The sequence below is a fragment of the Coccinella septempunctata genome, chromosome 3 (genome assembly GCF_907165205.1).
Source record: "Coccinella septempunctata chromosome 3, icCocSept1.1, whole genome shotgun sequence".
In the NCBI taxonomy this organism is placed as follows: Eukaryota; Metazoa; Arthropoda; class Insecta; order Coleoptera; family Coccinellidae; genus Coccinella; species Coccinella septempunctata.
Genome location: NC_058191.1, coordinates 19,770,861 through 19,790,836, shown reverse-complemented (window position 1 = coordinate 19,790,836; position 19,976 = coordinate 19,770,861). Strand labels below are relative to the sequence as shown.

General features: G+C 36.2%; 1 protein-coding gene across 2 annotated transcripts in view; it reads right to left on the bottom strand.

Moving 5' to 3' along the window:
* LOC123310584 (cytosolic carboxypeptidase 2-like) overlaps window positions 1-19,976 on the bottom strand; it is a 799,664-nt gene that overhangs the window by 105,142 nt on the left and 674,546 nt on the right. For both annotated transcript variants that reach the window (XM_044894135.1, XM_044894134.1), the window contains 2 exons: window positions 7,986-8,113; window positions 7,762-7,932 (listed from right to left, as the gene is read on the bottom strand). In XM_044894135.1, coding sequence (XP_044750070.1) covers window positions 7,762-7,932; window positions 7,986-8,113 — 299 coding nt within the window. The remainder of the gene's footprint in view (window positions 1-7,761; window positions 7,933-7,985; window positions 8,114-19,976) is intronic.

The following is a 19,976-nucleotide window of genomic DNA, read 5'->3' as shown; positions in this document are numbered from 1 at the left end:
ATGGGAATTGTAGGAACTGTGGAAAATTTAGGCATAGAAAGTTAGATTATTGTAAAGAAATGTTGTTTTAATTCTAATACTGAAAATTCCAGTCTTGAATGTAATTTCTGTGATAGAAAGGGACATACTGAAGATTCTTATTTTGTTAAGAAAAAGAGAGAAACAAGTTCAGTCAAACTCTAGTTACCCAGTGTTCGTAACAATCGATTAGCACATTAGATTAGAATCTAGACTTGTCAGGATTGGACGAGCGATTAGTAAAGTATTGAATAAATCGAATGTTGTCAAATAACAAAAATATCAAGCATGTCGACTAACTTAGTCGAAACATACCTAGTGAAAATAAGATACTGGCGCTTTGTTATGTTTCAGGAAAATCAAAACCAATTGCAAAAGTTTGATCTGTTTTGTACGTGAATTCTTATGAAGATTTACACAAGACAAGCGCTCTCAAGAATGTAAAATGTTCCCGTTGAGCAATCCAGGAGTATAGTATAACGCTGGCAGGTGACATCTATCGAATGAAGAAAAACTGAAGCCAACATTTATTGGACCTTTCGAAGTGCAAGCAGTCCTACCAAATGACCTATATGCCTTGAGAAGAGTAGGAGTCCAGAATAGAACCAATGAGATCTTGGCCTAAAAAAAAGCAAATAGTAATGAGTGAGTGCTAGTTTCAATGATGCGCCATGATGAAGTGAAATATTCTCATGTCCATCAGATTTTATTTTCTATACTGTTCCTTATGAGATTCTTATTGTTATGTTATGATCCATTGTATTGTCTCATGTTCATTTTATGTTGAATGTTTTCCAAAGCACTTGAAATTCCATGATAAGTTTTCGGTACTTTAAATACGAATATGTAAAATTGACAAGTAAGGCCCAGACGGGATGTCGCTAGTGAGGCTAACTCTGTGCAATTGAGAAGTAAGGTCCGGACGGGAGTCCCTAGTTGAGGCTAACCTCTGTCCAATTTCACAGTTGTGATATTGACAAGTAAGGCCTAGACGGGAGGTCGCTAGTGAGGCTAACTTCTGTGCAATTGACAAGTAAGGTCCGGACGGGAGTCCCTAGTAGAGGCTAACTTCTGTGTAATTTTACAGTAGTGATATTGACAAGTAAGGCCCAGACGGGATGTCGCTAGTGAGGCTAACTCTGTGCAATTGAGAAGTAAGGTCCGGACGGGAGTCCCTAGTTGAGGCTAACCTCTGTGCAATTTCACAGTTGTGATATTGACAAGTAAGGCCTAGACGGGAGGTCGCTAGTGAGGCTAACTTCTGTGCAATTGACAAGTAAGGCCCGGACGGGAGTCCCTAGTAGAGGCTAACTTCTGTGCAATGTCACAAACCTAATTTAACAGTTTATATGTTGTAAATGACAATTTTATCAACTTTTGAAATTGCAAGTGTTTTGCTGACCTGATCTGTAAACAGTAAGCGGTGGTGGTTTTTTTCTCGCTTGGCTCTTTTTTCCACCTATAATAATGCCGCAGCGCGAGCCAGCGCATCAAACAGAGCCATGTACACAAAGATTCAACTGTTTTATGTTTACAAGCACCCTTTAACAATGTTGTTTGATATTAAGATATTGTTTATGCCTAGTAAGTGAAACGAGGACGTTTCAGTGGTCAGTATGGCCGTGTTAGCAAATGTTAATTTGACCCCCCTTAAAATATACTGATAATGTCCGACGACGAATGTTGAAGGAAGAATAAGAGTATAGAACCTATGCTCTGTGAACTCTGTGCTCCAATGTTACCTGCTCTCTCTTTGGCACAGGCCGAATAGACTATTACTTGAACTATCTGGTCGGGCGATACGCTTTGTACCTGACCCTGTGTTAGAGCACCTCCACGTGCTAGATAACCGACCGCCATCTTACTTTGTGAATAAAAAGTACCAACCACGTGTTTTATTCAATTCTAACATATATGATAAATTTGTCATACTGATGCATGAATGTGAACATTCAGCATAATCACACAACCCTTCTTTTTCCTCCGAACGTCAATAATTGAGGTTATGAAAGTTGAGTTATCAAATTCATAATTCGCCTATTTTGGCGGATTCTATCTATCCGCTAGTAGTAAGAAATTGAATAAAACAGTTTCGATAACAGCTAATTTCAGTACTGATGTTTGTACTTTTTTACGATTCAATAAATCATACCGTAAGTTTCATTGTCGGGATGACTGCTGAAAAATTAGGTATATGTTATGTGTATACTCTCATATCGTAATAATATGTATTTAATGCTCTGATTGCTACATAAAATTAACAGAACATTTGAATGAAAATTGTGCATTTATAAATTAATATACCATATACATAACATTCTCATTCGAAATGATTCATATCATACCCAGGTGACCATATCTCATAACAGTTATGAAGCAGAAATGTATCTCACGCTCCTTGTTTTATAACAGATATATCACACTAAGAGTACAAATACAGAGCGCTTATGTAGCAGCTATGCTCCTATGTCCGCCTCAAACAAGGAACACATCTCCTTTCTAAAAGGAGCATAAATAGTTCAAACATGGATCATGCAAATATTTGTTTCATGGGAGATCTATATATATTACCTTCATGTGCTATGTTTATTATGTTTCATTTGTTATCGAAAACGCTTTCAAAAGGAGGATGAAAAATTATGGAAATTAATATAAACTATTGCAATATTGAACTCGTATTTTGATTTTTCAAATAGTGTGTGTTTATCAATCATTTTTGAAAATAAAATTGATTATTGTTCTCCAAGAAAAATTAGGGCATGTCTTTCTGGTCTTTGCACTTTCCTGCATTCCATAAAAAGAATAATCAACAGTTCATGAATCTTTTAGCTTAGGTCAAAAAGTTTTTAGAAGAATTGTGTCCATGTTGTGAGAATGAAAAGAATACTATATGCATATTTCATATCTTTCTGAAGAAAATTTTTAATATAAGTATATGATTTATTCATTTATTTCTACATCTGAGGTACATGCAACACGTGAGGAAATAACCTATATCGAAATTTACACCAAACAGGACATTATTTATTCAAATATAATTTTTATATGCTGGATAGAATAAAAACATAGCCTATTATGTGTTATAGGACTGCTATGAAAATACGAGAAATGATTTATTGACCTACAGTTCGATATCCATAGCACTTTAATTCTTTTCAATAATTCACCATTTCACTGGAAAATCACTATGACACACAAATAACTTATCAAACATTCAATATCTTCACTCATTCACTTTCAGCAATCCACTATTCAACTGACAAAACGTCTAAATGATAATAAATACATATCGAAACGACAGCAATAGCATTTCTCACAATCCTCTATATTTGTTTACGTTTTACAGCGCCCTCGACGGTAGTTAAAACGCTTATAGTGTCATGCTCTGTTCATGATCTCAAAATGATACATGGCAAATAAAGAACAATGTTACAAATATGTTACGTGGATATCAGGGAGCGGGAACATGAAATTTACAAAATGTGGATATAATTTCGATACAGCACAGGTACATCCCAAATATCGCATCAGACACGTAATGGTTACAGAAAAATAACACATAACAAAGTTCCCTATTCGATCTCCCAAGAAAACATAACAGATATGTTACTGGTCACCTGGGTAGAGAATACGGAATTGATATACCATATACTTTTCATGAAAAACATAACAAATTAATGTATATGATACATAAATATTATATTATGTTTGATATGTATCACGTGAAATGAGAACGTTATGTACGAGGTTATGTATATGGAATATTTATTTATAAATCCACAGTTGTGTTTCAAATGTTCTGTTTATGTTATGTAGCACCCTTATGCATGTAACATGTTGGTTTGCTGGGTGTTTTCTAGTGGTATCCTAAAAATACTGTGAATTTCTTATTTTAATGAAAAATAAAGTCAATAAAAGTCGAAAATCATAATATTCGCATAAATACCTAGCTGATTTTCCCTAAAATAGCGTAAAAACGCGTTTTCTTTGTTTCCAAGCACCTAATTAGTTTTCATAAATTTTCCAGGGTAGAGCCCCGCCGATGTGGGGACCCCTTAATAGGTCCCAGTCCGGGCCTGAATTACAAATGATGTAATCCCTTTTGGAAGATGTAATCCGTAAGTGTATTTGCTTCATAACACACATAAGTATTAAAATTTATTCTTTCTTAATCTATTTATTTCCTTCCATAAAACAATGAACATTATCTCAAATGCCCCCGTGAAGTTATTTTTAGTGGTATATAGTTTCTCTTCCAGATAACTCCACAGAAAATAATGCAGAGGAGCAGGTACCACTCATGAGGAGTTTTCTCGGGGTTTCAGGTAGGCAGTATCGATTCCGGAGGATCCCATCTGGCGATCGGATTCTAGGTCGCCCACAGACGGGGCTTCCATTCGGGAGTAGGAAGCCAACTTCGCGTGGCAATTTGGAATCGGTCGCCCAAGTACAAGAAATTCCCAGATGTAGGGGATGCCGAAGTAGGGGCTGGTCGGCCACACAAAAGGATTTATGATGGGCAATTCCTCGATGCTGGCTACCCGAAACTCCCGAGAAAACGCCTCGTGAGCGGTACCCATTAAGCTGCATTTACAATCAATTCACGGGCCGAAGTGAACGAAGCTCAACAGATGGCGTTCTCCGTTACCATTCATAATTAAATTCAAGACTAGCACGGAATTGGAAATTGACAAAATTTCTTTCTTTTTCGTGCCGAAGTGCACTTCGGCCCGCGAATTGATTATGAATGCAGGACCTTGGGGACCATGTCAAAGGTCTAAATCGGCAAGGGGCCTGTATTATCATGCTGGAAGTGAATTCCCCCTGATGTTCAGTTCGTCAAAATTGTTTGTGTTTCAAAATAAATTCAGTATCGTATTACATTTTCTGAGCAGGTTTACTTAATTTGAATCTTAATTCGAAATGTTATTGCGAAAGAATTCATATCTTGATTATGCATACTTTTAATCACTTTTTCACGCACCCTCAGTGGTAACTGAGGCTTTGAAATGGAAAAGAGGAAACAGAATTCAAAATAATTCAAAATCTCGACAAAAGACAATAAATATTTCCGCCAAAGGAATAGAAACAGGCCACCAATTCGAAAAAACTACATAAAATATGAATTCTTCTGGTTTCCATTCTCTTGTGACAAGTGTGCCCATGCAAAGTGAAAATTGAAATGCATAGAATAACTTATGTAGTTTTTATGGCAAAAACGAAATCTCTGCACGGGATGTAATAAATATAGATTTTGGAGCTTGGAAGAAAAATCATGATATTCTGAGTACTACTCGGAGAATATTGTTATTTCATGAGCTGTTAGGAAGAGCTTTCTGAAGTTAACAAACCCATAAAATTTGATCGAAATCGGACTTTGCATTCCAAACATATGGCTATCGTATCTCTGAAACTAATAGCCTGAGGGTACAAAAGAAACAAGTTTTCTGAAAAGCCTGGATAACCCGCATTCACAACTAGGCTATGACAAACGACTCATGTCCCTGTATACAAGTATTTCTTCTATTACGGTGAAGATCTTGAAGTCATCAGCGTAGCGCCAAAAACATGCAGCATTTCAGTCCAAGATGCCAGAGCGACCAGACATAACTTATGTTTACATAGATGAAACTTTAGGATCTCAGTAGAGTCTCATGTGCTTTGAATACCAGCGAACTTCTGGTGCTTGCCTAGTGACACCTGGGCAGATACCAGGTGGCAAAGGTAACTAAAAATGTTTGTTACTTAACCTATTTTCACACATGGCTGATTTTATATATGTTTTAAAGAATATTATTCTGAAGTTATAATATAAGTGACAGACACTTTCCATGGGCCAAAACTCCCGCCAAACACTTTGAAGCTGCACAAAAAATAAAAAACTTTACTTATTTTCACATGTCTGATATTGAAATATGTCATTGAAGTTACTATAAAAAAATGAACTTGACTTATTTCATTCTCTATCTTATGATACAAGCATCCTCAACTCCAATTTTCCAAAAAAAAATTGGATTAACCAACATTTCGACTATCCGAAACCACTTCGGTTCAAATCATTTCGAATAATCGAGATTGTACTGTATTGCAATCGATTGCTGCAAAACCTGGCATCATCTACGAAAATATAAAGGAATTATTCTTCTGAAAAGAGACATGCATCTCCATCAACTATTCAAGAATTCGAATTAAAATACTACCCCATTGTATCTGAATTTAAAAGGGACTATTAATGCAGTCAACTAGTTTATTGTGTATAAGTATGTGTTGTGTATGTGCAAGAGTTGATATTCTTAGGTATGTGTATGTGCCATGTGCGAGCAATGTATAGTACACAGTAAAGGGACTCCAAACAGATTGTGAAAGGGAACCGAGTTACCATAGTCTCACTCACTCTGAAACTCATGCATAGTGCTCTCGCGCTCACACTCCCGGCTAAATAATTTTCTTGTTTAAGGGATGTTTGGTCACTACTATTTGTCTGAATGATGAAATACAGCTTTTTTATAGTTACTTCAATGGCATATTTCAATATCAGACATGTGAAAATAAGTAAAGTTTTTTATTTTTGGTGTAGCTTCAAAGCATCTGACAAGAGTTCTGGCCCATGGAAAGCGTCTGTCACTTATAATATAACTTCAGAATAATATTCTTTAAAACATATATAAAAATCAGCCATGTGAAAATAAGTTAAGTAACACTTTGCCACTTGGTATCTGCCCAGATGTCACTAGGCAAGCTCCACCAGTTCGCAGGTATTCAAAACACATGAGACTCTACGGAGATCCTAAAGTTTCATCTGTGTGAAAATAAGTTATGTCTGCCGCTCTATAGGATTCTACTCTATTTGCATAAGGCTACCTCATAATTCAAAAATAGGAGGAAAATAATAGCGAGGTGTGAGCCCTGCGAAACACTTCTAGATGTTTATATTCAACTTGAATTGAAAGGTAAGTCTTGCGGTAACACAGTTAGACAACACACGTTCATACCGGTAAGCTCCAACTCATTTCTAATAAGTGGTTGAAGGTTGAAGGTTCGAGCCCCTCTTTGGTTCGGGCTAAATACTGGACCTCTCTCAATCTTACGAGAGGATTTCATCGTTGTATGAGAGGTAAAGAGGCTTTCTTCAAACTTATACATAGCTATTAAGATGTCTACCGAGAAGTTAAGTATGGAGTTGAAAGCAAGTATCTTGGCAAAAATATAATAATAATAATAATGGAGCCATCATTAGCTGTAAGTGGAGAAACGAGCTCACCCCTAGTTTCACAAAGCTTGCTCGGGGAATTAACGCTTGATTGACGAATGAACGTCAATTTGTTTTCAATCGATAATTCAGTCATGAGCATTCAGAAAATATTCTCGCATCAAATTATTATGTGCATACGTCCATTCAATGATTCCCAATTGATACTCCTTCAATATATTCAGGAATGCAAACGTAACAGTGATTATATTGTTTTGGAAATCGAGTGATTGTTGAATCGTTTATCGAGCAATCAAAGTTTTGTGGAACACACAGTTGATGTGAAGTTGTTAAACACTTGTTCATCGAGTTTTCAGAAGGTGTGAGATATATTGGGTGAAGTCATAACTTCATTTTCCATCGCATGATCGAAAATCCCGGAAAAACATTTCAGACAAGTACTAAGAGAATGTACCTATATATTCGTAGGCAAAGACAGAATATTCAACGAAATTTTCCCTGAATATTAACAAAAATTAAGTTCTTATACCTACTTCTTAGAGCAAACTGTGTTCATTTCCACCTGAGAAAGATTTCCCCATGATAAAGGTTGGCTTCCCTCTCCACTTCCATACCAGATTTTATGCTTCAAAGCCAACAGTCTTTGCTGAACTAAACCTATTTGTTCTTCTACGTCTAATCCATTACGCCTCTTGTTGAAGAATCTGTGAAAAATTTGTACATCAATATTCATACTCTTATTCGGGTGTATTTTTACTTATGATGCGGTGTATTTTCTTTACGCTTCACTTCAACGTTCAAATCTCGAGGTGGAAGAATTTCTAAGGAAGAAACACTTCGTACTTCTGTTGTTTGCTTATTATGCATATCGGACGACTCTCTAGTCTGAAACAATATCAGAATAAATTGTTTTCTCAAAAACAAATCAAAACCAATATAAATATGTAATAGCAATACTGTTTTGGAGTAAATAATGTTTGTGAGAATGAAAATTTCACGAAATTTTGGATGAAATTACTTCTGACTGAGAACTGATATACCAGAGCAATTAATTGATATGGTGTTGCCTTACAAATCGTTTCGAATCAATATGAACGATCGAATAATGAGAAAAATACTTTTTGTAGCCTATATAATAGTAATCCGTTGCAAGACACTCGAATGAATTTTTCAAAACATAATATTATTTTTCGAATAACAGGAATATCTAGCTGCACCGGCCCGCTCTGCAGGACGAATTCCTTCAGAAGAAATTTATCCATAAAGTAACAACCTCCTTGAAGAGAACACACCTAACATAATATATCCCTCCATTGATGTGCCATCTAAATGTAATAGTTGGGGAGCCCAAGATGGAAATTCTGGATTTCCTCGAGCAAGTCAAATTGATATAAAGGGAGACACCTTGGATTCTCAATCAAGACCAGACCTGAACCCAAAATTAGACCTGTACAAGGATGTATTGATATCTAGTTAGCCTAGACCAGTTCCATGCATAAAAAAATATTGCTTTATCATAGCAACGAACAATATCTCATCAGAAGTGTCAGTGTGAAGTTTGAGGTCAAAAAAGTAAACCAGAGTTACGCAATAAATTAAAAGAAAGAAGATCGAAAAATTGGAGTATCGAGTACCTGTATTTAAAGGGTAAGGTAAGGGAGGTGAGCAAATTTACGAAGATATGCTTAATACCCTTGGTGTTCAAAGTCCTTCGTATGCGACCGTGAAAATTTGGATTGCAAGCTTCAAAAGAGGTGAATTTTCCATTGAAGATGATCGGGAAGGCCAGTTTCTGTGTCAGTCCCCGAAAATATCGATTCATTTCATGACATGATTTTATCAGACCGTCAAATTGGGCTAAAACGGATATCTGAAGTACTGAATATTTCCTACGAACGCATTCATCATATAGTTCACGTCAATTTGGACATGAGAAAAATTGCTGCGAAATGGATATCCAAATGTTTGCATATTGACCAAAAGCTTGCAAGGGTAGAATCATCGCGTTAGATCTGTGCTCCATTTGAAAATGATGTGGACTTCTTAAACCGAATTGTTACTATGGATAAGACTTGGGTACATTTCTACGATCCAGAAACAAAGCAACAATCGATGGAATGGCGACACTCTGGTTCTCCAAGCCTAAGAAGTTTCGTGTCCACAAATCTGCTGAAAACGTGCTTGCTTCAGTTTTTTGGGATTTTGATGGAATAATCTTGATTGATTTTTTGGATAAGGGTAGAATAATAACCGGAGATTACTGACCACTCTACGGAAAAAAATTAAAGATAAAAGACGCAGAAAGCTATCCAAAGGTGTTTTGTTTTTGCAGGACAATGCCACTTATGTTTCTGAATTAATAACTTTGATTTTTAAAAAGCTTTATTGACTATTGTTGAAGTGGACAATGTTAAAGTCTCGACATTCAATACAATAATACCTTCACTATCGTAATTAATATTACATGTAACCTACTATTCCCCTACTCATAGGATAATTCCTGGTATCAGTGTAATATGATATCCCAAGATGAACCATGGGTCTTTTATATGAAGATAGGAGGATTCTAATATGTAACTCCTCCGCGCTTAAGTGAGAAAATTGGGGATTTTGAAAATTCAAATTTTTGAGCTCAATATCCTCCAATGGATTATTTTTATTTTTCCTAGTGTAAGAGGTTTCCTCTTTTCTTATATTAAACTTACTAACTATAGACCATAAAATTATAAAAACTATGATTACATATATTATCAATGTGTAAAGACTCAAATTATCATAGTGGATGATTGGACTTTTCATTGAAAGAATTTGTTTCTTTGAATGTTCTATTTGTAGTCCAATATTTCTTAAGTTATCAAGTTCGATATCGTCTAATTCTAAAGGAACTTGATCAATTCTTTCAAGAGTCTTTGATTCAAATATTTCTTGAATTTTTATGTTCGGTAAGTGGACAATGTTCATTCTAGAGGGGCTATGCTTCCAGTTTTTTAGAATTTCTTTGTCCACATTCACTTCACAGCCGTGAGGAACGAAAATAATGTATGTTCCGCACAACACTATTTTTTCGGCACTGTCTGCGCACTTCACTCTGGCAATCTTCTCCTCAGTTGTGATGACCATCCAATAATCAACGGCTAGTTGATGGACATTTGATCCCCTTAGATTGGTAACTTTTGGGCTGCAGCTCGTGTAGTTTTTGGTGACACTCAGTAGTTCGACTTCACAGGGGTTGCTTGATGATATGGGTTTTGTATTTTCCTCGCATAGGAAATTGGCGGGAAAAACTTCTTTGCATGGTCGGTTGAATAGAGCGTATTTTGTTTCACATAAGGAAAGGAATTTTGTGTGGGGGATGATTATTTGATAATAGTCATTTTTCAGAATTGGCAATGGAAATAGCTCAAAATAATTGTAATTATTAATTTCCGTAAGAGGAATTTCAAGAATGAATCTTACTTGATTTTCACTTATGAATCCTTTGACTTTAATACAAACATAATACTGAATAATGTTTTCGTCTTCAATGGCGAAGGGTAATTGATTATTTTGAATTTTTGCTTGAATATTGAATAGTTCTTTTTTCAATTCTTCATGTGAGATTATAGATGAATGAAGAGTTCCTGTTTGGGCAAAAGAAATAGCTATTTCTATATCGCTCAATATTTGGTTTATGATGTCTATTGCTAAAGTAATGTGTGTGAAAACTGAGTTTAGAACAATAAAATTGAAATCATCCCATGAATCCATGGCTGATGAGTTCATCCAGAAATTTATTTGGCTGATTTTATTCTCCAAGAGTGCTTGATTATGTTGCAACTTGCTCATAGAATTATTGAAGATATTTATTGAATTTTCTGTTAAACTGATTTGAGAATTTGCCACTTCAATCAAGTTCTGCTGTGAGTCTTTCAAATTTTGAATTGCTTTATCATATTTGTCAGCGTCACTTTGATCTAGATTTCCTGTTATTGATTTCCATACGGAACCTAATCCATTTATCAAACCTCTCCTTCCTCTAATTTTCGGGATTGTTATTAATTGCCTGAGTTTCTTACGAGTTTCACTGATTTTATAATCTAAGATATATTTGTGATTAGAGATTTCATGTAAATAGCTTTTGCCGTGTGTTGAACTGTGAAATGATGTGTTCATATTTTGATAGCTAGATATTAATTTATTGAATTCCACCGTAATGTTGGATAAATCGAAGATTTGAATAAGTGTCCAATAGTTTACAATATTTTGAGATGATCCCTTTTTCAGGGGTAACATGCCGGGATTATCTGTTATTTGGGGTATCTTTACTTCCGTACATTCTATGATGATGGACCCGCAGATTGTTGCGAGGGTGATGAGCCTGTAACAATAGGTTGTCTTAGATTTTTCAAATGAACTGTCCGACCAATGTTTTGTTTCGATTTGTTACCTTCAATTGAATGAGCGCTTTATTACCTGGTAATATTTTTGTAATGGTAAATGGTCCGCTGAATTTAGGTCCGCTTTTGTTTCGTGCATATTTATAGCTTTTCTCGTAGACTGTTTGACCAACTTTGAAAGGGTTTTCTGTATTTTCGTTAATTTTTTTGACAATCCTATTTTTATGAGTAATTATATTTTCGTTGACTTTATCATAAACTAAAGCTAGTTTTTCCTTATGTTTTTTGTAAATAGTCACTATACATTTGTTTATCATACAAGATATCTAGGGGGTCTTTCAGTTTTGTATGGCCGAATGTGAGTTCGATTGGGGTTAGTTTGGTTGTGGAATGAATCGAGTTGTTATAACCTATTATAGCATATTTCATAATGATTCCTATGGCGTCTTTGGATTGTGACCTTAGAATTCTGCAGTGTTCTGCTATTGTTGAATGAAATCTCTCAATTATTCCGTCAGAATCTGGATGATGTGCTGTTGTGAAATGAGTGTTTATTTTATGTGTTTCTAGAAGTTCTTTTATAATATGTCCCAAAAATTCCATTCCTTGATCTGAGCTTATAAGTTGCGGTGTTCCGTAAAAAGAAAAGTAATTTAATAGGGCATGAAATATATCTACAGCATTTTTGGATTTCAGTTCTATAGCTTGACCTAATTTCGTGAATGCGTCAACAATAGTTAGAAATTTCGTACCTTCCAAGGTATAAATATCTAGATGTATTTTTTCAAAAGGCCTGAATGGGGTATCTGTTAACATCATATCGATTTTTGGAGGGTTTCTCTCGTATTTATTTTTTTTACAAATTTCGCAGTTCGCTATATAGTTCGAAACGTATTCTTTCATGGATGGAAAATAATATTTTCGCTGAAGTTGTCTCAGAGTCTCGTTTACACCTCTATGATTTGTTTTTCCCTCGTGTTGGAATTTAATCGCTTGGTTGATAGGTTCGTCATCTTGGATTACTTCTCTCCTTTCAGTGCAGTATATTATCTCTGGTCCGTTTCTGTTGAATAGCTTGTTTACAACGTTGCTAAATGTTTCAAACATGTTCTCGGATTCGAAGTGGAAATAATATCTCTTCTTATCTGCAGTGTATTCTTTTAAGAATTTAATGATCTCGTCTTCGTTGTTCGAAGTGCTGATTTGCACGTAAAATTTTTTTATGTTTCCCATGGATTCTTTTCTCACGGCTTTCGGGTTATTATACACTTCCTGAATAAAATATTGATTTGGTTTCGAGTCAATGATGTCGTTTGATATTTTTATCGGTGATGAGTTTTCCGTGTCCGTATTTGTAGAGTGCATTGTGTCTTTATGTCCCTCTTCAACTGTATCTAGGTTTTTTAGGATTTCATCCAATTCTGATTCTGACATCTCGACTGATGAAGCGTCTTCCAACAGCCTTTCGATTTCGTCTTCGTCTACGTCATTTGATTCAGTGTCTGTAGTATTCAATTGTATTCTTGATAATGCGTCAGCATTCTTGTTTATAGATCCTTTTTTGTATGCGAGTTGATAGTCATACTCTTCTAGTCGAATTTTCCATCTTTGTAATTTTGAATTTGGTTCCTTGAGTTTGTCTAACCAAATTAGAGGTCGATGATCAGTACAAATTGTAAATTTCCTTCCATATAGGTATGGCCTAAAGTACTTCACTGCCCAAATTACTGCTAAAAGTTCTTTTTCGATGGTGCTGTAGCGTTCTTCAGATTGATTAAGAGTTCTCGATGCGTAGCATATTGGTCTATCAGAACCAAAGGGTCCTTGCGATAAAATAGCTCCAATGGCGACGTTTGATGCATCTGTAGTGACTATGAAATTTTTACTGAAATCAGGATATTGCAAAACGGGGGGATTAGTTAATATTTCTTTACATTTGTTGAATGATTGTATGAAATCTTCCGAGTGAGTGATTTTTTTTCCTTTTTTTAGACAAACAGTCATCGGTTTTGTTATCTTGGCGTAGTCTTTTATGAACTTACGGTAATATCCCGTGAGTCCGAGAAATCCTTTTAGTTCTGTTGGTGTTTTGGGAATTGGGTATCGTAAGATTGAATCAATTTTTAGTGGGTTTGGTTTAAGACCTTCTGATGTTATAATGTGTCCCAAGAATTGAACCTCTTTTTTTAAAAACTCGGATTTGTCCATTTGGATTTTTAAGTTTGCTGCTCTAAGGCGATCGAAAACCTTACGCAGTTTTTCTAGATGTTCTTGAAGTGATGTTGAAAATATAACTATATCATCCAAATAAACTACACACGCTTCATCCATAATGCCTCGTAAAATGTTGTCCATTATTCTTTCAAATGTTCTTGGTGCGTTTTTCAGTCCAAAAGGCAGTCTTTTATATTCATAATGTCCTCTTTCTGTGGAAAATGCTGTCTTAGGTATATCTCTAGGATGCATTTCGATTTGATGGTAACCTGATGCTAGATCGAGTGTGGAAAAATATTTGCAATTTCCTAGCTTGTCCAATACTTCCGTGATATTTGGGAGTGGATACTCTATAGTCTAAACATAACCGATATTTCTGTTCTCCAGATGCGTCAATTTTTTTCGGAACTACGATGACTGAGCTGCTCCATGGACTACTGGATGGTTGAATAATGTCGTTTTTCAAAAGTTCTTCAACCTGCCTTGCAACTTCTCTCTTTTGTGTTTCTGGCATTCTATATGCTTTTTGGAAAATTGGTGTTTCGTCCGAAGTTCTTATTTCATGTTTGACTACATTCGTGAAACTTAAGGGTAACTTTTTGCAGTGAAAAACGTCCCTATATTCAAAGCATAATTTTCGAATGGCTTCTTTTTCTTCTTTATTCAGGTGTTCTAAGCGAAGATTTTTCATGTTTTCTTTCAAGAGATTATCAGTTTTTGCGTCATTTTGGGTTGTTGTGATCGGTGTAATATTGGATTCATTAACCTTCCGGCGGGCGCGCCCTTTTTTGTAACTTGAGCATTCGCGTGTCGTAAATTTTACGTCACCATATAAATAATGTTTTTTTTATATAAATTGTTGAGGAATTTTTGTAAGGCTATGAAAAATGATAAATGACAGTATTTGAAAAAAATTTATTTGGATTTTCTAAACAAAAACTTTAAATATTGATGGTCAACTCTTAGCCGATCGATATACATATTTGTGTACCTCAAAACATTGTCAATCATAGACATATCGATAATTTGAGAAAACGCATTTAGTTCATTTTCAATACCATGAGCTCTTTGAGTCAAACCACTTCGTTGTGCTACTACGTTTATACTTTTGGTTTTTGTTTTTGCACGGTATGTTGTCTTTCGCCATTGTGTAGTTTTATTTTTGCCAATAAAAAATTCTTCATTTGTTTCCCCTTCTTCTGATTCGTCTGAAGTATTTTCTTGTTCTGTAACACTTTCTTCAGCTTGTTGCTCAATTTCTTCTTCCGAAAACTCGCTATCACTTGAAGGAAAATAGTCCTCATCATTTGCCTCAGGTTCTTCGAACATATCATGCACAATTTTTTCAAGCTCCTTTTGTGTGAGAGGCTTACGAGACATAATGGAACACGTCTAAAGAAAAAAAATATATTTAGAAATAATATAAATGAGAAAAAAATGAAAAAAAGTAGTTTATTTAGTATACTTACACTTTAAGGCGCGTGTCGTAAACTTTACGCTCAATGGAAACTTTCAAATATCAACTAATAACAATAACTTATAAGACCACCCGCTACGGCTGTAGGTTGGAGACACACTGACTGTAGAATAGCTAACAGGTCGGTTCTTGCAACTAAGTCGTTAGAGTAGGGATAGCGAAAGAGTAAATTTGTCGTAAATTTTACGACACCGCGCCCGCCGGAAGGTTAATTTCGATGATTTCGAGTGGATTTATCGTAATTTGTTCTTCCGTCTCATTACTATTCGTTATTGTCAGGTAAGCTTCGTTATTTTCTATTTTAATTAAACATTGTGGAATTTCGATACCTTCCTTCAATTTCACATACTCTACAATACCTTGATTGACTTCGATTGAATTTATGGGTACTTTTATAACTTTTTGAGATCTAGGTGGTAGGGCGTATGAGTAAGAGTTATTTTTGAAATATAAAGGAATAGGTCCATTTTTTGTGTAAAGCACATTTTTTTTAAGATCGATATTAGCACCTAAATGGGTCAGTAAATCCATTCCAATTAATCCGTCATACTCTTCATTAAACTCAAAAATGTGGAAATCGAAGTATTCTTTAGTTTTGAAAATTTTTGGGAGTGGTATATGCGCAATGTATTCATGATATGTAATTTTGTGAGCTGTTTTTATTTTGAAGGGAGAATATCTGATGAATTTTTGATAGAATTTTTCAACAGTTCGGGGGCTGATTAGGGTTTTTGAGCTTCCAGTATCAATCATAAATTTCAAACCGACTTTTGGGATTTTTATGAAGGGTAGAGCAGAATTATTAATATTTGTAATGTTGATTAGGTTTGATCCTGGTGGGTTGATAGAGACTGAAAATTTTCATCAGGTAAATCAGAGTATTGATTATCGTAACAGAACTGCGGCGTAACTTCATACTGATCGCTTGAACCGTAATTGGACATGTTAGAATAATCATCGTAGTATGAATTGTAATGAACCCCAGTTTTCTGAGGAAAATTGGAGTTCATCTTAGTGCATTTTTTCGTTTTAAATTTCCGTCTTTGAAAATATTTTAATTCTCGAATATTCCGTACGTTCATTCCGACAGGCAGAGTAAATGTAAAAAACCGCTTATCTGTATTTCACGTTGTTTTTCTTACATGCCGCTGAAGATTTCGACGTTTTTCATCTGTTGATATGCGATAAACCGGAGCTGACGACGTTTTTCAGTCTTGTCGCATTCTGGAATTTTCAGATTTTTACCGTGAGAGGGGATATGCCTATAAAAGCAAATTTTCCCCCCGCGACGGTCACTTGACTTTTCGACTGTTACTTCAGTTCTTCGGATGACTTTTGAATTTTACTTCAGTGCTTTCCTTTCGCTTGAGTACATTTCGCTTTCTAACGTGGTTTCTAACTTCTGTTATAAATTCAGTTGATTTTCCGTACTACTTTCGCCGTTGAAGATAATCATTTTGTGATATTTGCATCAGTGCTTAGAGTTAATTTTTTTAGTTTTTTTTCTTTTAAATCCTTTGAGTTTCGAGTGCTTGAAACAAAGGAGGTAGGTCCCCGTCTGTACTGTTCAGTTTCTTTGTTAGACCTACGCCGTTACTTCTTTAACTTTGACACTGCTGTACTGTATCGTTTCCTGTTGTATTTTTTCGTTCTTTACCCTGTCCGCGTCATAAGTGTTAAATCCGAAATCTCTTCTTTTCTGTCAATCATGGTGTGCTATAACCCTTGGGGCAGAGAATAAGAGATACCGCACGTAGTCAGTGAGATCCCGTAGTTGCGTTAAAAATAGACATTTTCTTCGCTGTCAATCATGGTGTGCTACAACCCTTGGGGTAGCGAATAAAAGTCTCGAACAGGTCCGCCCTAGCCCTTGGGGTACTGAAGGGAAAGTTCCGTCAACCCCCCTGTCCGCGTTCCGCGTCATAAGTGTTAAATCCGAAATCTCTTCTTTCCTGTCAATCATGGCGTGCTATAACCCTTGGGGCAGAGAATAAGAGATACCGCACGTAGTCAGTGAAATCCCGTAGTTGCGTTAAAAATAGACATTTTCTTCGCTGTCAATCATGGTGTGCTAAAACCCTTGGGGCAGCGAATAAAAGTCTCGAACAGACCCGTCCTTATTGTGTTTCATTCCCGGAGAAATACAACTACACACCGATACCGTATAGCAAGTCCTTAGCATTCGTCAGTTCTGGTTGGCGCATTTTTATTGAACCGTTAATTTTTCACTACACCCGGTACAAATTTCATAAAGTGCTCGTGACCGGATAAGATTTCCCGAATGTATTTTCACTGATAGAATCACTCATATTTTATATCACACATATCTCCCTTGTACATATAATTAGTTTCCGAAGTTGTGAATAAACTTTTACATAGTTCGATTTTGACTTCTTCGTTGTCGCTACTACCCTAGACAACACCGAGCTCTGTCTCTGGCTAGCAGCTACCCTGGTAGGTTTGCTATTCTTCCTATTGAAAAGAATAGCTGGCGCTCGAGATTAAGGCTTCTCCGAGAAACGCACGTTACAAAATGGCGCCCGAGCAGGGACTGTGCAAAATCCAGTAGGAAACAACAGAGGTGAGAAACATTAACCGGACAGTAAGTGAATTCCCGAAACAGTGAGTAAAACCTAAGAACAGTGAGTAACTATTTCTTGAACCGAGAACTGTGAAAAATAAACTTGATCTGTGTTTTATTACCTGCCACCCTGTATTGAACTGTTATACTGTGAATTGAATTGGACTATATTCTGAAAATTTTCCTATTGTTGAAACCTATTGGAAATTATTTAATTATTCCTTTTTGCCGATTACTTATATTGAGTTATTGAAAACTGAACTGTTGTTGCACCTTAATATCAGTGAAAATTATTTCCAATTTCTTATTATTTCTGATTTATTGAATTGAACTGTTTTAATTTCGTATTGAAGGTGAGTGAATTTCCGGACTTTGAAACATTGAAAATTTATTGTCACAATTGGTAAAATTTAATAGGTTTGATTTACCTATCAGTTTAATAATGAATCACCTATTACCCTATTGATAACTTGTCTACCTGCTTTTATTTTCTTTTGACCTGTACTGTTGAAACTTACCAATTATTTCTGATTTTTTCTGAAAACTGAAATTCGATTATTGTGATTTATTTTCTGACTATTGAACTTGAAAAACTGTTTGGAAATTTAACCTGTGCGTTCTGGTGCGATTCGAATTTCGGGAAATTTTCCGGACTATACGAAACGACTTGCGAGTGTGTGCGGTATTTCGCGAATATTTTCGGACTTTAGTGGGACTGATTGACATTTTTTTCGAGTAACGTTGCACTTGTAAAATTTTTAGTGTGATACATCGGGACTTAAATTATTTTAGTGCGCCGGGACTTGAACTTAGATTTTTTTTTTTTTTGATACACCGGGACTTAGACTTTATTTTTTTTTGGGGTTACACCGATACCCACTTCGAGCTTGAGTGAGTAAGTTAGCCAACGATTAACTTATCGGGTTGGACTTAGAACTTAAACAGATTGTGAAAGACATACCGAGTGTGAAAGATTGGTGCGTTCTGAATCGGACTTAGTTGAAAATAATATGTCGAACATGGATGTAAACCGGTTACTCAGTGATGAACTTACATACGAATTACAACTGAGAGGACAATCGATACCGGGTACTGTGATGACTAAACGGAGTCTACTACGACAAGTACTTCAGTCTAATGAACCTCTATTACCCCCAACGTCATTGAATCCCGCCTCGGAGATTGAGATTTGTCAAAATAAACTCACCGACTTAGTGGAATCCCTTCAGAACTTCAATCATGAGAATGCGGCTAACGAATTTTCGCGAATTTACACCCGATTAATACACATACAAGGAAGGCTGGACTTTATTGTTACTGCAGACACAACACAGTTACAACTAGTTGGACAAATGAAGGCAACTACAGCTAAGGCGTTGGAAACACTAGAGGAGCTACGTAAAAAGAGCAATCGTGAACAGCTGCAGACATCTAACCGACATCAGAAGTCTCTCTTAGATGTGGAGGTGCCCAGTTCACCTGGAGTGTCACCGATCCAACCGGAGAGGATTTCAGGGCTCCGAGAGCCATCGCTTATCGACTTGGGAGATGGTGTCGATCCTCCTGTAGTAGCCAATGTCTCACATACTGGCACACCTGTAAGGAATTCAACACTAGAAGAGGTCATGAATGAGACAAGACAGACATGTAGAGCATTACTGCGACAGTTACCAGCGATACCTCTCACACAGTCACAGGACTGTGGGACAACAACACCTGACGGTCCGACACAGGGTAGATGGATTAATTCTACACGACGGGTGTCTTTTCCACACTTACCTGCACCTTGGATAAATCCTGACCGACCAGTCATCACAACACCTGCCAGATCAGAACCGGAGCCCCGATCAACAATACCGACTGTCCCTGTACACAAGTGGAACATTTCCTTTGATGGCACTGGAAGTGTGACCGGATTTCTTGAGGAAGTGGAGAGGCTGGCTGAATCCCGTAAAGTGTCCCTGGAACAAGTTTTTGAATCAGTTTATGAATTACTACGAAAGGATGCAAGGGATTGGTTTATTCCCAGGAGAGGTACTTTCGATGACTGGGAAGATTTCAGCAACCAACTGAAAGAAGCGTTTCTACCTGTTAACTATG